Below are 12,461 nucleotides of genomic sequence, written 5' to 3' on the forward strand. Positions count from 1 at the left end.
AAATTAAAAACATACATGCATTTTTGAAATGTATAAAAATAATTGTGTACTTAAGCTTTATTTAAATATTTATGCTCTCCTTTTTGTCATCCTTCCTTAACTTTTAGTGGCAAACATTTTTATCTTTGCTGTTTTAAACCCAGGAATAGTAGGTGTCAATATATTATGTCCTAGGTAAGTGTGCGCCGATATAAAACGGCGATTCATACCTGTAAAAAGAAATATATTTATATTTAACTAGGTTTCTCGGGGATGATCGTTTTTCTCGTGCTAGAGACTCAATGTCCAGACTTAATACTTCTTTTGATTGGGGAAAACTTTCGTACTGGTAAGTTGTACTTTAATTTTATATTATTCAGTTTCAATGTTAAATTGTTTGACTTAAATATTCATTTGTTTACAATTGATTTATATGTTTCGGTTTTAGAGTCAAACATTTCTAAAGTCTTTGGTCCCTGGTACATGAAATTACGAGGTTCATGTTCTAGTCGATGGGAACCAGTGGGTATATTTATTTTATCTCGGAAGGTGGGACGTCACGAACTTGATTGATTGAAGTTAGTTTTTGTTTAAGGACGACTATTGTACAGTTATTAATATTTTAGGTTATCGGCCACGTCTAAATTTTTAGTGTGAATTTATCTATTTTAGTCAAATTTATAACACTAATGCCAAACACTTTAATTTTACTTGGTTAATTTATTACGGGTATTTTTCACTGCAAATGCATCGCCCTGTTTTATCCTATAAAATGTATTGAACATTAATTTCAAGGATTAAATTTCATATGGAGATATCGCGATATTTGTGTAATTTTATCTTTGTCTTCTCGAAAAGAAACTATTTTATCGATCTTGTTTATTTGTTGTATCAGCGAAGCACAATCGTCACCTATTGCATTTCTAGGTTGCCGACAACTGTCAATTGTTGTTTTGTGTTGGTTCTTAGTTCAGTATTGTCAGTATGATGTCCGAAGACCTGGAACTAAAGCACAGGCCGAGCCCTCTCTACCAGTAACGTAAACGGTTGTGCTACCGGGGTATTATTTCATGAGAAAACATATGCATGAGTTCGAATCCCGGCCAGGGAAGAACAAAAATTTGCTTCCGCAAATTTACAGATCTAACATTGTTGGGCTGTTATTCAGACGAATTATATATACAGAATGTGTTTTCAGCCTTGTATCACCATCACGACTTGGGATTTGATTAAAACATACTAGACACATAGTGACTGAATTAAAGTACTTACGCCTTATATTCTGCCTGGATTTTTATACGACCGCAAAAATTTTGCGGTCGTATACTGGTATTGTAACAGACACTATGTTCCGTCAGTTACTTTGTTCCGGCGGAACTTTTCAACTAGTTATTTCGTTCCGATGGAACTTTCCAACTAGTTGTTTTATTCCGAGTGCAGTCGAAAAGTTCCGGAAAAAAGTAGCTAGTTGAAAAGTCCCGGAACAATGTAGCTAGTTGAATAGTTCTGGCGGAACAGAACAAGTAGTTACATCTTTCCGAATATACCATATTTCGTCCTTTTTGTAGAAAGAGGGGGAAGAATGAGTATCAGTATATATAAGAGCAAATCATTAATTTACAAGAATACCCAACGCACTGAAAGGGGTTTCTTTGGGGACAAAAATGCAAAATTTAAGTTGTATTTCATAGCTCACATAAAACGGAATAAGTTGCATTATAATGCAAATTTAGTATTCATAGTATCCCCAAGAGAGGGAAGAACACCCCCTCCTCATGTGGTTCTTTGCATCAATTCTCCAAATGGAACTTTGTGACTGGTTGATAAGTTCCGTTGGACTTTTGGGCTAGTTTGTTAGTTTCGGTTTTGACTAATTTGGAAAAAACGGAACTTTCTAACTAGTTGATATGTTCCGTTGGAACTTTTCAACTAGTCACTTTGTTCCGGTGGAACTTTTAAACCAGAGGAAGAACAAAGTAACTAGTTAATAAGTTCCTCCGGAACTTTTCGGCTAGTTAGTTCTTTCCGCCCGGAACTTTCCAACGTCGGAACAAAAGAGCATTTACAGTATCACGTCGTCGTCCGAAGACACATTGGTTTCCGGACAATAACTTTTGTTTAAGTGTATGGATTTCTAAGAAATTTTACCATAAGGTTTATGACCACATAAGGAAGGTTAGGATTGATTTTGGGGGTTATGGTCCTAACTGTCCAGGTATTAGGGCCCAAAATGGGACCCAAATAAGCATTTTTCTAGTTTCCAGACAATACATTGTGAAATGGTGTATGGATCTCTCTGAAATTATACCACAAGTTACCATATCACAAAGGGATGGTGAGAATTTGCTTTGGGGGTTATTGCTCAAACTGTTTAGGAATTAGGGGCAAAAAGGGGGAAAACAAGGGTTTCCAGGTTAATGGACAATTACTTCAGTACAAAACATAATTTTAAAGCAGTGTAAGGGAGATAATTCAAACACATATTGTCAAATTACCTCCCTTACACTGCTTGTAAATTATTTATAAAGAAATGTATTGTCTTTAGGTGATTAGCTGTCAATTTATTTTTAGAAGTTACTATTTTAAAAATGTTTAATAAAGGTAATTCAACTATAGCCATGATTATGTATGTGAAGGAATTTTATTCTTAGATATTACTATTTAATGTTGCTGATGGATGCTTTTTAATTAAAGGCATGATTATGGTGTCATTTTTTATTTTAAAAACTATTTAATTTTAGCCATGATTATGTATGTGAAGGAATTTTATTTTCAGATATTACTATTTAATGTTGCTGATGAATACTTTATGATGTATTTAATAAATAGGTTTTTATGGTTGCAAAGTCCTAGCTGTCAATTTATTTTTAGAAGTTACTTTTAAATGCTGATGAAGGAATTTTATTTTTAGATATTACTATTAAAAGTTGCTGATGAAGGTTTTTTAATTTTAGCCATGACTATGATGTCATTTTCTATTTCAATACCTTTATGATGTATTTAAATGGACTTTTATGGTTAAAAAAAAAGCATTTTTCTAGTTTCCAGACAGTAACTTGTGATTAAGTGTATGGATCTCTCTAAAATTGTACTACAAGGTTCCATATTACAAAGGAAAGACTGCAATTGAGTTTGATGGTTAATGCTAAAAGGGGGTTCAAAAAAGTTAGGGGGAAAGGGGGGGGGGGGGTTCCAATCTTTTTTTAAAAGGGTTCATATTTTTTTTTCAAAATTTTCAAAATTTCAAATTTTTGAAAAGTTTCAAGAAGAAATCTTCAATTGCACAGTATTGCGCATTAGATTTAATTGTAAGATCTTTGACCACATTTATTTTGTGTCAGAAACTTATATTATGTCAAAAATTTGATCACAATCCAAATTCAGATAGTATCAAGCTTGAATATTGTGTCAAATTTTGCCCCAACTGTTCAGGGTTCGACCACTGTGGTCGTATTAGGCTGCGCTCAGCGAAGCATTTTATTAGTATTCGTATTGTTATTTGACAAAGTTATGCTGGTTATAAGGTGCACAGTTTTCTCTGCTTTCAAAATCTTTCTGTTTGAATCTATCCTGGTTTTCTTACTACAACCGGAAACTACTTGTAGATATATTTTTTTGGTGAATGATATAATGACGAAGTTCAGGTGTGATTATGACCCGTGTTTAAATCAAATCCCAAATACACCGTTTGGTGGTGCGTCTGACAGAGGCGGAATTTAAAGATTAGGTAACTGGTAACATGTGACTTTATATAAATAACACAAAGCTGAGAAGGTGATAGAGCAGATTGTTACCCCGAGAAAACATTGTCAACTGAGGCGAAGCCAAGATTGACAATGTCTTTTCGAGGGGTAACAATCTGCTCTATCACCCTCTCAGATATGTGTTATTTGATTTATTTTACTGAATGTTCTGTTATTACTGTCTATTAAATTTCAAATTCAAAGTAATAAACTATGACGTCTTGTACATAACAACCATCCGTATTTAATAAAGCGCGGACTTGATCAAGCGTCTCCGTGAAGGGTAATAGACTATTTGCCATAGGATAGAGTAAATTGTCTCCCTCGTATTAACCAATCAAAATCTGGCATTTTTACATGAAGTATAATGAATACTATAATAGGTATCGGTAATAGACAGTTATAACAGAACATTCAGTATAATGTCCTTACTGTCTATTAAATTTCAAATTCAAAGTAATAAACTATGACGTCTTGTACATAATAACAGAACATTCAGTATAGTAAATTAAATAATACATATCTGAGAGAGTGATAGAACAGATTGTTACCCCTCAAAAAGACATTATCAACCTTAGCTTCGCCTCTGAGAGATTGGAGAGTACTCGCAGTTACTGAAAGCTAGTCCAAAGCCAATTGTATCTGAGACTAAAATATCAATCAGTACACATCCAACATCCAATAGATTAAATGTAAAGACGCCATTAACAATCAAGATATCGGTATTGACAGATTTTAAGACCGTTAATGTGCATATATATGTCACACACACTATGTATAACCATGATAACAATGATATTTAGTGTATTTCGACACTGAAAATAAATGCATTTCAAAATCTAGGATAGTTTTAATTAATTCTTAAAGTAAATATTCATTTAGATTTTTTTTTATACCTAGGAAACCTAAAACTTTTGGATTTGACCGGATTGTCTGTACTCGGAGTAAAATTTGGTACATGTATGTAACCATGGTAAACACGACTATATTTGTCAAGACATGTACCATTTGTTGAACCTTATAAAATCTTGGTTCCTGTATTTTATTGAAAAAAAACTAGTTTGTCTTTAATGAAATGGAGATATAATTGTCCTGAGAAAAAAAAAATGCCCCCTTAAAAAAAAGCTGAATGGTCGGCGCCGAATCAATCGAAATCTACACTGTCAATTTATTCTAATTTGAAATACAGCTTTTGTCACAGGCGAGACAAAGGTATTGATTTATCGCCATAATTGTTAAGTTTTCTGCTTTAGTCAGTTTGATGGTAACTATTTGTGATAGATCAATGAAATTTTCTATAAAGTTGCATTACCGGTACTATCAGTACATATCAATTAAAGGACTTTTTCGAGGCTCTGTCCCTAGGTCATGGTCCAGCGACTTTCAATTTAAATAAACAATTTTCAATGTTAAGTTTTCTGCATAAGTTAGTTTGATAGGAACTACTAATGATAGACAATGATATTTTCTATTAAGTTAAATTACTATCAGTACATCTCAGTTTGTCGACTATTTTGAGGTCCTGTCCCTAGTTCATGGTCAAACGACTTTGAGACAGGCGATACATACATGTAGCTCTGTTTCAGCAGTTTATTAATTATGTATGCAAATAATGTTGATGTTAAGTAAAATACTTTTCCATATGAATAAAAAAGATTGGGATATACATCAATGAGGCAGTATGGCATACATACTACTTGTACATGTCACATATATAAAAGTACTGGAGTAGAGTTGCCCAGACATAGGTATTACTATCTGGCGGCGGCGGCGTAAACTATTTGTATAAAGCTTAATATTTCAGAATGTAGAAGACCCGGATGCTTCATACCTTGTATGCAGATACATTATGTTACTAAGTTTACGTCTGTCATATGCCCTTTGTCCTTGACCTCATTTTTATGGTTCAACGACTGCTTGAAAAAAACAAAATTCAGCTTTTTTGTCATGTGAATTTCTCACTTAATATGAGTAATTAATAGGATAACTATATTTGGTATATGGGTTGCTTGCAACGTCTACATGTCTGTCAGACAGGGCTAACCTGACCTCGACCTCAATTCATGGATCAGTGATCAAGGTTAAAGTTACGTGATTAGGTCCGTTTCTCAGATACTACAAGCAGAAGGTCAACTATATGTGGTGTATGGAATGATTGTAAGGGGTACATCTGACCTTGACCCCATTTTCATGGTTCATTGGTCAATGTTAAGTTTTTTGTGTTATGGGTCTGTTTTTCAAATACTGATAACAATAGGTCAACTATAATTGGTGTATGGAATGATTGTAAGGTGTACATGTCTGTGTGACAGTTTTTATTTGACCATGACCTCATTATTAGGGTTCTTTAAAAATGTTAAGTTTATGTCATACTTGTAGACAAATCTCTATCTTTAAGGCTTTGAACTTAAAATCAATGGTCAGTAAAACAGGCGAGACATTTCAGCGTGTACACTCTTGTTACAGGGTTTTTGCACAAGTTATAAGTTTTTTGACACATACCTTTTTGCTCCAGGTGATAAAAGTTTATCTTCTAAAATTTATCAGCTTAATGTCTTAAATTCAAATTTATATTCAACCTAACATTTAGTGCTATTCTTGTCCTGAAACTAGAAATAAGGACACCTGAATGGTTTGAATTTTACTTTTATCTTTCTCCTTATACCAAAATCATATCCATAAAAAGTCTTTTTGTGTTCTTATAATGTTTTTTTTTTGTATCAATACTCAGTATTAGACCGTATCATGTAGTCATGGAAATATGACAGAAATATCCGAAACAAAAGACTGTGTACTTGTATGATCCATTTGTGTTAAGCGGTTCATAAAACACTGATAACTTGTACACAATTATGTACAAATTACAACATTACAATTTGTACACATCATATACAACATAGATATTTTATACGTTATTAACAGGGAGATATCAAAAGGTTTTAGTCTTAATTACGGATGTTTGCTTGTCATGTTTTGGAATTTTTGTCAGATTTTCGGAATCCTCTGGTTTTATCCATGTGAATGCCTTAAAAAAATTTGACCATTGACCCCCATTTTTCTATTTAAAAATCTTTTACATGTACAATTATAAGCCATCTGTAAAAGTCTTATAAAATCTTTGTTATTTTTTGATAGATTTTGAGAACTTGAACTTTTCAATGATAAGGCTAAGAAAAATCTAGAGAAAACATTTTCCCGCCAAAATTTCAATGGCTAATATCTCGAAAACAAGCACATTGACCTATATTTTTTTTGCTCTTTTGGTTCCTTTAATAATACCCTATCAATTTATACTAGTGTTATGAAAAGCTTTTTATTTTGAAACTGAGTAGCGAACCTACTTAACTTTGGGGTTTTTTTTTGTTTCTTATAGAGTGGTATAACACATATACTGGAGATAAACCTTATTGATAATATGATGGGGTGGAGGGTTTAGTGATCAATGGAACCCTACAGAGACGCACTAGAAAACAGTGACTTTAATGGACACCGGAGAAGACATACTGGTGAAAAATGTCATAAATGTGATGTTAGTGCTAGAGAACCTACTCAAGGTGGTGACTTTAAAGGACACCGGAGAACACATACTGGTGAAAAATTTCATAAATGTGTTAGAGAATTTAGTCAAGGTAGTGAATTAAATGAAAACACGAGAACACAAACTGGTGAAAAATGTTATAAATGTGAATTTTGTAATAGAAAATTTACTACAGGTGGTAATCTGAAGAGACACATGAGAACACATACTGAAAATAAGTCTTATAAATGTAATGAATGTGGTAAACAGTTTAGTCAAGTCAGTAATTTACAACGTCACATGAGAACACATTCAGGTGATAAACCTCATGACAGTGATATTTACGGTAAAGGGTTTAGTAAGCCTGGTAATTTACAGATTCACACGAGAATACATACTGGTGGTAAACCTCATAACTGTGATGTATGTGGTAAAGGGTTTCGTCAGCATGGTCATTTACTGATTCACATGAGAATACATACTGGTGAAAAACCTCATAACTGTGATGTTTGTGGTAAAGGGTTTAGTCTGCTTGGTAATTTACAAAGACACATAAGAATACATACAGGTGATAAACCTCATGACTGTGATGTATGTGGTAAAGGGTTTAGTCAGCATGGTAATTTACAACGTCACATGAGAATACATACAGGTGATAAAATAAAACCTCATTACTGTGATGTATGTGGTAAAGGGTTTCGTCAGCATCGTCATTTACTGATTCACATGAGAATACATACTGGTGAAAAACCTCATAACTGTGATGTTTGTGGTAAAGGGTTTAGTCTGATTGGTCATTTACGAAGACACAAGAGAATACATACAGGTGATAAACCTTATGACTGTGATGTTTGTGGTAAAGGTTTTAGTCGTCTTAGTAATTTACAGATTCACATGAGAACACATACAGGTGATAAACCAAATGAATGTAATGTATGTGATAAAAAGTTTAGTGATCGTAGTAATTTACAACGTCACATGAAAACACATACAGGTGATAAACCTCATGACTGTGATGTTTGTGGTAAAGGTTTTAGTCGTCTTAGTAATTTACAGATTCACATGAGAACACATACAGGTGATAAACCAAATGAATGTAATGTATGTGATAAAAAGTTTAGTAAACGTAGTAATTTACAACGTCACATGAAAACACATACTGGTGAAAAACCTCATTACTGTGATGTATGTGGTAAAGGGTTTAGTCAGCATGGTAATTTACTGATTCACATGAGAACACATGAAGGTGATAAACCTCATGAATGTGATGTATGTGGTAAAGGTTTTAGTCGGCTTTGTCATTTAGAAAGACACATGAGAATACACACAGGTGAACAACTTCATGAATGGGATGTATGTGTTAAAGGTTTTAGTCAAGGTCGTGGCTTAAAGAGACACAAGAGAACACATAAAAGTGAAAAACCTCATGACTAATGTATGTGGTAAAAAGTTTAGTCATCTTAGTAATTTACAACGTCACATAAGAACACATACAGGTGATAAAACTCATAACTGTGATGTTTGTGGTAAAGGGTTTAGTCTGATTGGTCATGTACAAAGACAAATGAGAATACATACAGGTGATAAACCTCATGACTGTGATGTTTGTGGTACAGGTTTTAGTCGTCTTAGTAATTTACAGATTCACATGAAAACACATACACGTGATAAACCGCATTACTGTAATGTATATGGTAAAGGGTTTAGTCAACTTAGTAATTTACAACGTCACATGAGAACACATACAGGTGATTAAACTCATAACTGTGATGTTTGTGGTAAAGGGTTTAGTCTGCTTGGTCATTTACAAAGACACATGAGAATACATACAGGTGATAAACCTCATAACTGTGATATAAGTGGTAAAGGGTTTAGTCTGCTTTGTAGATTACAGATTCACATGAGAACACATACAGGTGATAAACCTCAAGACTGTGATGTATGTGGTAAAGGGTTTAGTCCGCTTGGTAATTTACAGATTCACAGGTGATAAACCTTATGATTGTGATTTATGTGGAAAAGGGTTTAGTCACATGTGATAAACATCATAAATCTCATGACTGTGAAGTACAATGTATATGGTTAAGGTTTAGTCAGCCTGGTAATTTACAGATTCACATACAGGTGATAAAAGTCATGACTGTGATGTATCATTGTTTAGGGTTTAGTCGGCATGGTTAAGAACAGTGACACATGAGAACATATACTTCACATGAATATGGTTTTTAGTGAATGGTATCGTCGGCTTACAATCTGTATACGTGCCTGTCCCAATCGAGGAGCCTGTTATTAAGTGGTTGTCATTTGTTACTGTATATTATATTTGTTTTTTGTTGACTGTTTTGTAATAACCAGTATAATATAAAATCATTCCGTTAGTTTTCTCTTTGAATTGTTTTACACAAATGTTTTACATTTTGTTATTTCGGGACCTCTAAAGCTTGCTATGCGGTCTGTGTTTTGCTCATTGTTGAAGGTCGTACGGTGACCTACAGTTCTACATCATTTGGTCTCTGATGGAGAGTTGTCTCATGGGCAATCATACCAGTTTTCTTACCTTTATGTTGGTAATTTATAGAGACACACGAGAACACTTTTGTAAAGGGTTTAGTCAAATTGATAAATTGATAATTTACAGAGACACATGAGATCACTTTTATAAAGGGTTTAGTCAAATTGATATTTTGATAATTTACAGACTCTGAAAGAACACACAAGAAAGTTGTCTTAGTACACATTTAAACAAAATAGTTCCTACGCATACATTTTTGTAGCTGGAACTTTGTCAGTCAGTAAATTTTGTGTAATTTTGATATGAAATGAAAGCTTAGGGACTTGGGATCACTGTAGATCCCTTGTTGAAAGTTTTTTTTTTTATTAAAATAAAAAGAAATATGAAATTAAGATAGGAGGGCATATTTGACCTGTTGTTCAGATCAGAAGTACCTATTTTTAGCTCACCTGACCCAAAGGGTCAAGTAGGGTCAGGTGAGCTTTTCTCATCACTTGGCGTCCGTCGTCGTCCGCCTTCTTCGTCGTCGTTAACTTTTACAAAAATCTCCTTCTCTGAAACCACTGGGCCAAGTTAAACCAAACTTGGCCTAAATCATTCTTGTTGTATCTAGTTTTCAAAAATGTATCCGATGGCCCCGTCCACTAATCAAGGTGGCCGCCATGGCTAAAAATAGAACATAGGGATAAAATGCAGTTTTTGTCGAGTCTGCGACTTTTGTCGCAGAAAGCTCGACATAGGGATAGTGATCCGGCGGCGGCGTCAGCTAACTTCTTAAAAGCTTTATATTTTAGAAGGTGGAAGATCTGGATGCTTCATACTTTGTATATGGATGCCTCATGTTACGAAGTTTCTGTCAGTCACATGTCCAATGTCCTTGACCTCATTTTCATGGTTCAGTGACTACTTGAAAAAGTTAATATTTTTTGTAATGTTAAATTCTCTCTTATTATAAGTAATAGGATAACTATATTTGGTATGTACGTACCTTGCAAGGTCCTCATGCCCGTCAGACAGTTTTCACTTGACCTCGACCTCATTTCATGGATCAGTGAACAAGGTTAAGTTTTGGTGGTCAAGTCCATATCTCAGATACTATAAGCAATAGGTCTAGTATATTCGTTGTATGGAAGGACTGTAAGGTGTACATGTCCAGTCCAACTGGCAGGTGTCATCTGACCTTGACCTCATTTTCATAGTTCAGTGGTTAAAGTTAAGTTTTTGTGTTTTGGTCTGTTTTTCTTATACTGTATGCAATAGGTCTACTATATTTGGTGTATGGAATGATTGTAAGGTGTACATGTCTAGCTGGCAGGTGTCATCTGACCTTGACCTCATTTTCATGGTTCAGTGGTCAAAGTTAAGTTTTTGAGTTTTGGTCTTTTTTTCTAATACTATATGCAATAGTTCAACTATATTTGGTGTATGGAAATATTTTATGATCTATATGTCAGTCACGCAGGTTTTATTTTACTTTGACCTCATTTTCAAGGTTCATTGCTCAGTGTTAAGTTTTTGTGTTTTGGTCTGTTTTTCTTAAACTATAAGCAATAGGTCAACTATATTTGTTGTATGGAAGAATTGTTAGCTTTACATGCCTGCCTAGCATGGTTCATCTGACCTTGACCTCATTTTCATGGTTCATTGGTCAATGTTTAGTTTACTTGGTTAATGTTAAGTTTATGTGACAGTTGTAATAAAGCTTTATATTTAGGACTATCAACATAATATCAATGATTAGTAAAGAAGGCGAGACATTTCAGCGTGTGCACTCTTGTTGGCTTATATCTCTGAAACTAAAGCATTTAGAGCAAATCTGACATGAAGTAAAAATGTTCATCAGGTCAAGTTCTATCTGCCCTGAAATGTTCAGACGAATCAGACAACCCTTTGTTGGGTTACTGCCCATAAATTGGTAATTTTTAGGAAATTTTGAAGATTTTGGTTATTATCTTGAATATTATAATAGATAGAGATAAACTGTATACAGCAAAAATGTTCAGCAAAGTAAGATCTACAAATAAGTCAACATGACCAAAATTGTCAATTGACCCCTTAAGGAGTTATTGCCCAGTTAAAGTCAAATTTTCACTATTTTTCGTAAATTTTTGTAATCTTTTACAAAAATCTTCTCCTCTGAAATTACTGAGCCAAGTTAAACCATATTTGTCCTTAATCATCCTTAGGGTATTTAGTTTAAAAACATGTATCCGATGACCCTGCACACCAACCAAGATGGCCGCCATGGCTAAAAATAGAGCATGGGGGTAAAATGCAGTTTTTGGCTTATATCTCTGAAACTAAAGCATTTAGAGCAAATCTAACGGGGTTAACATGTTCATCAGGTCAACATGACAAAAATGTTCTTCTTTTAATCTACTTGGCCAAATGGAATTAAACTTGGCCACAATTATTATTAGAGTAACTTGATTGAAAAATGTATCTGATGACCCTGCCCTACAACCAACATGGTCCCCATTGGTAAAAATAGAACATAGGGGTTTACTATAGAAGTCTATGGGGAAAATGTAATGGGATGACTTGATTTTTTTCCCAGGGGTGCAACTTTTTCAGGGGGGGGGGTGCTAATAATTTCTCCTTGATATGTTCCCTTTTCAGAATTATTCAGCGTTACTTTTTCTATGAACCATTATTATATCTTTTCTTTCAGCATACTTATATTGGGTGAATGCCCCCAGACCCGGCGGGT

At 34.1% G+C, this 12,461-nt stretch overlaps 1 protein-coding gene across 1 annotated transcript; it reads left to right on the forward strand.

The window, feature by feature from the left end:
• The first annotated feature begins 226 nt into the window (after window positions 1-226).
• LOC127721530 (zinc finger protein OZF-like) lies at window positions 227-8,775 on the forward strand. The gene is made up of 2 exons (XM_052228292.1): window positions 227-328; window positions 7,096-8,775. The coding sequence occupies exon 2, from the start codon at window positions 7,165-7,167 to the stop codon at window positions 8,671-8,673; it is 1,509 nt and encodes a 502-aa protein (XP_052084252.1). The 5' UTR covers window positions 227-328; window positions 7,096-7,164; the 3' UTR covers window positions 8,674-8,775.
• The last annotated feature ends 3,686 nt before the right edge of the window (window positions 8,776-12,461 follow it).

This window comes from Mytilus californianus, unplaced genomic scaffold (genome assembly GCF_021869535.1).
Source record: "Mytilus californianus isolate M0D057914Y unplaced genomic scaffold, xbMytCali1.0.p SCAF_12, whole genome shotgun sequence".
Classification (NCBI taxonomy): domain Eukaryota; kingdom Metazoa; phylum Mollusca; class Bivalvia; order Mytilida; family Mytilidae; genus Mytilus; species Mytilus californianus.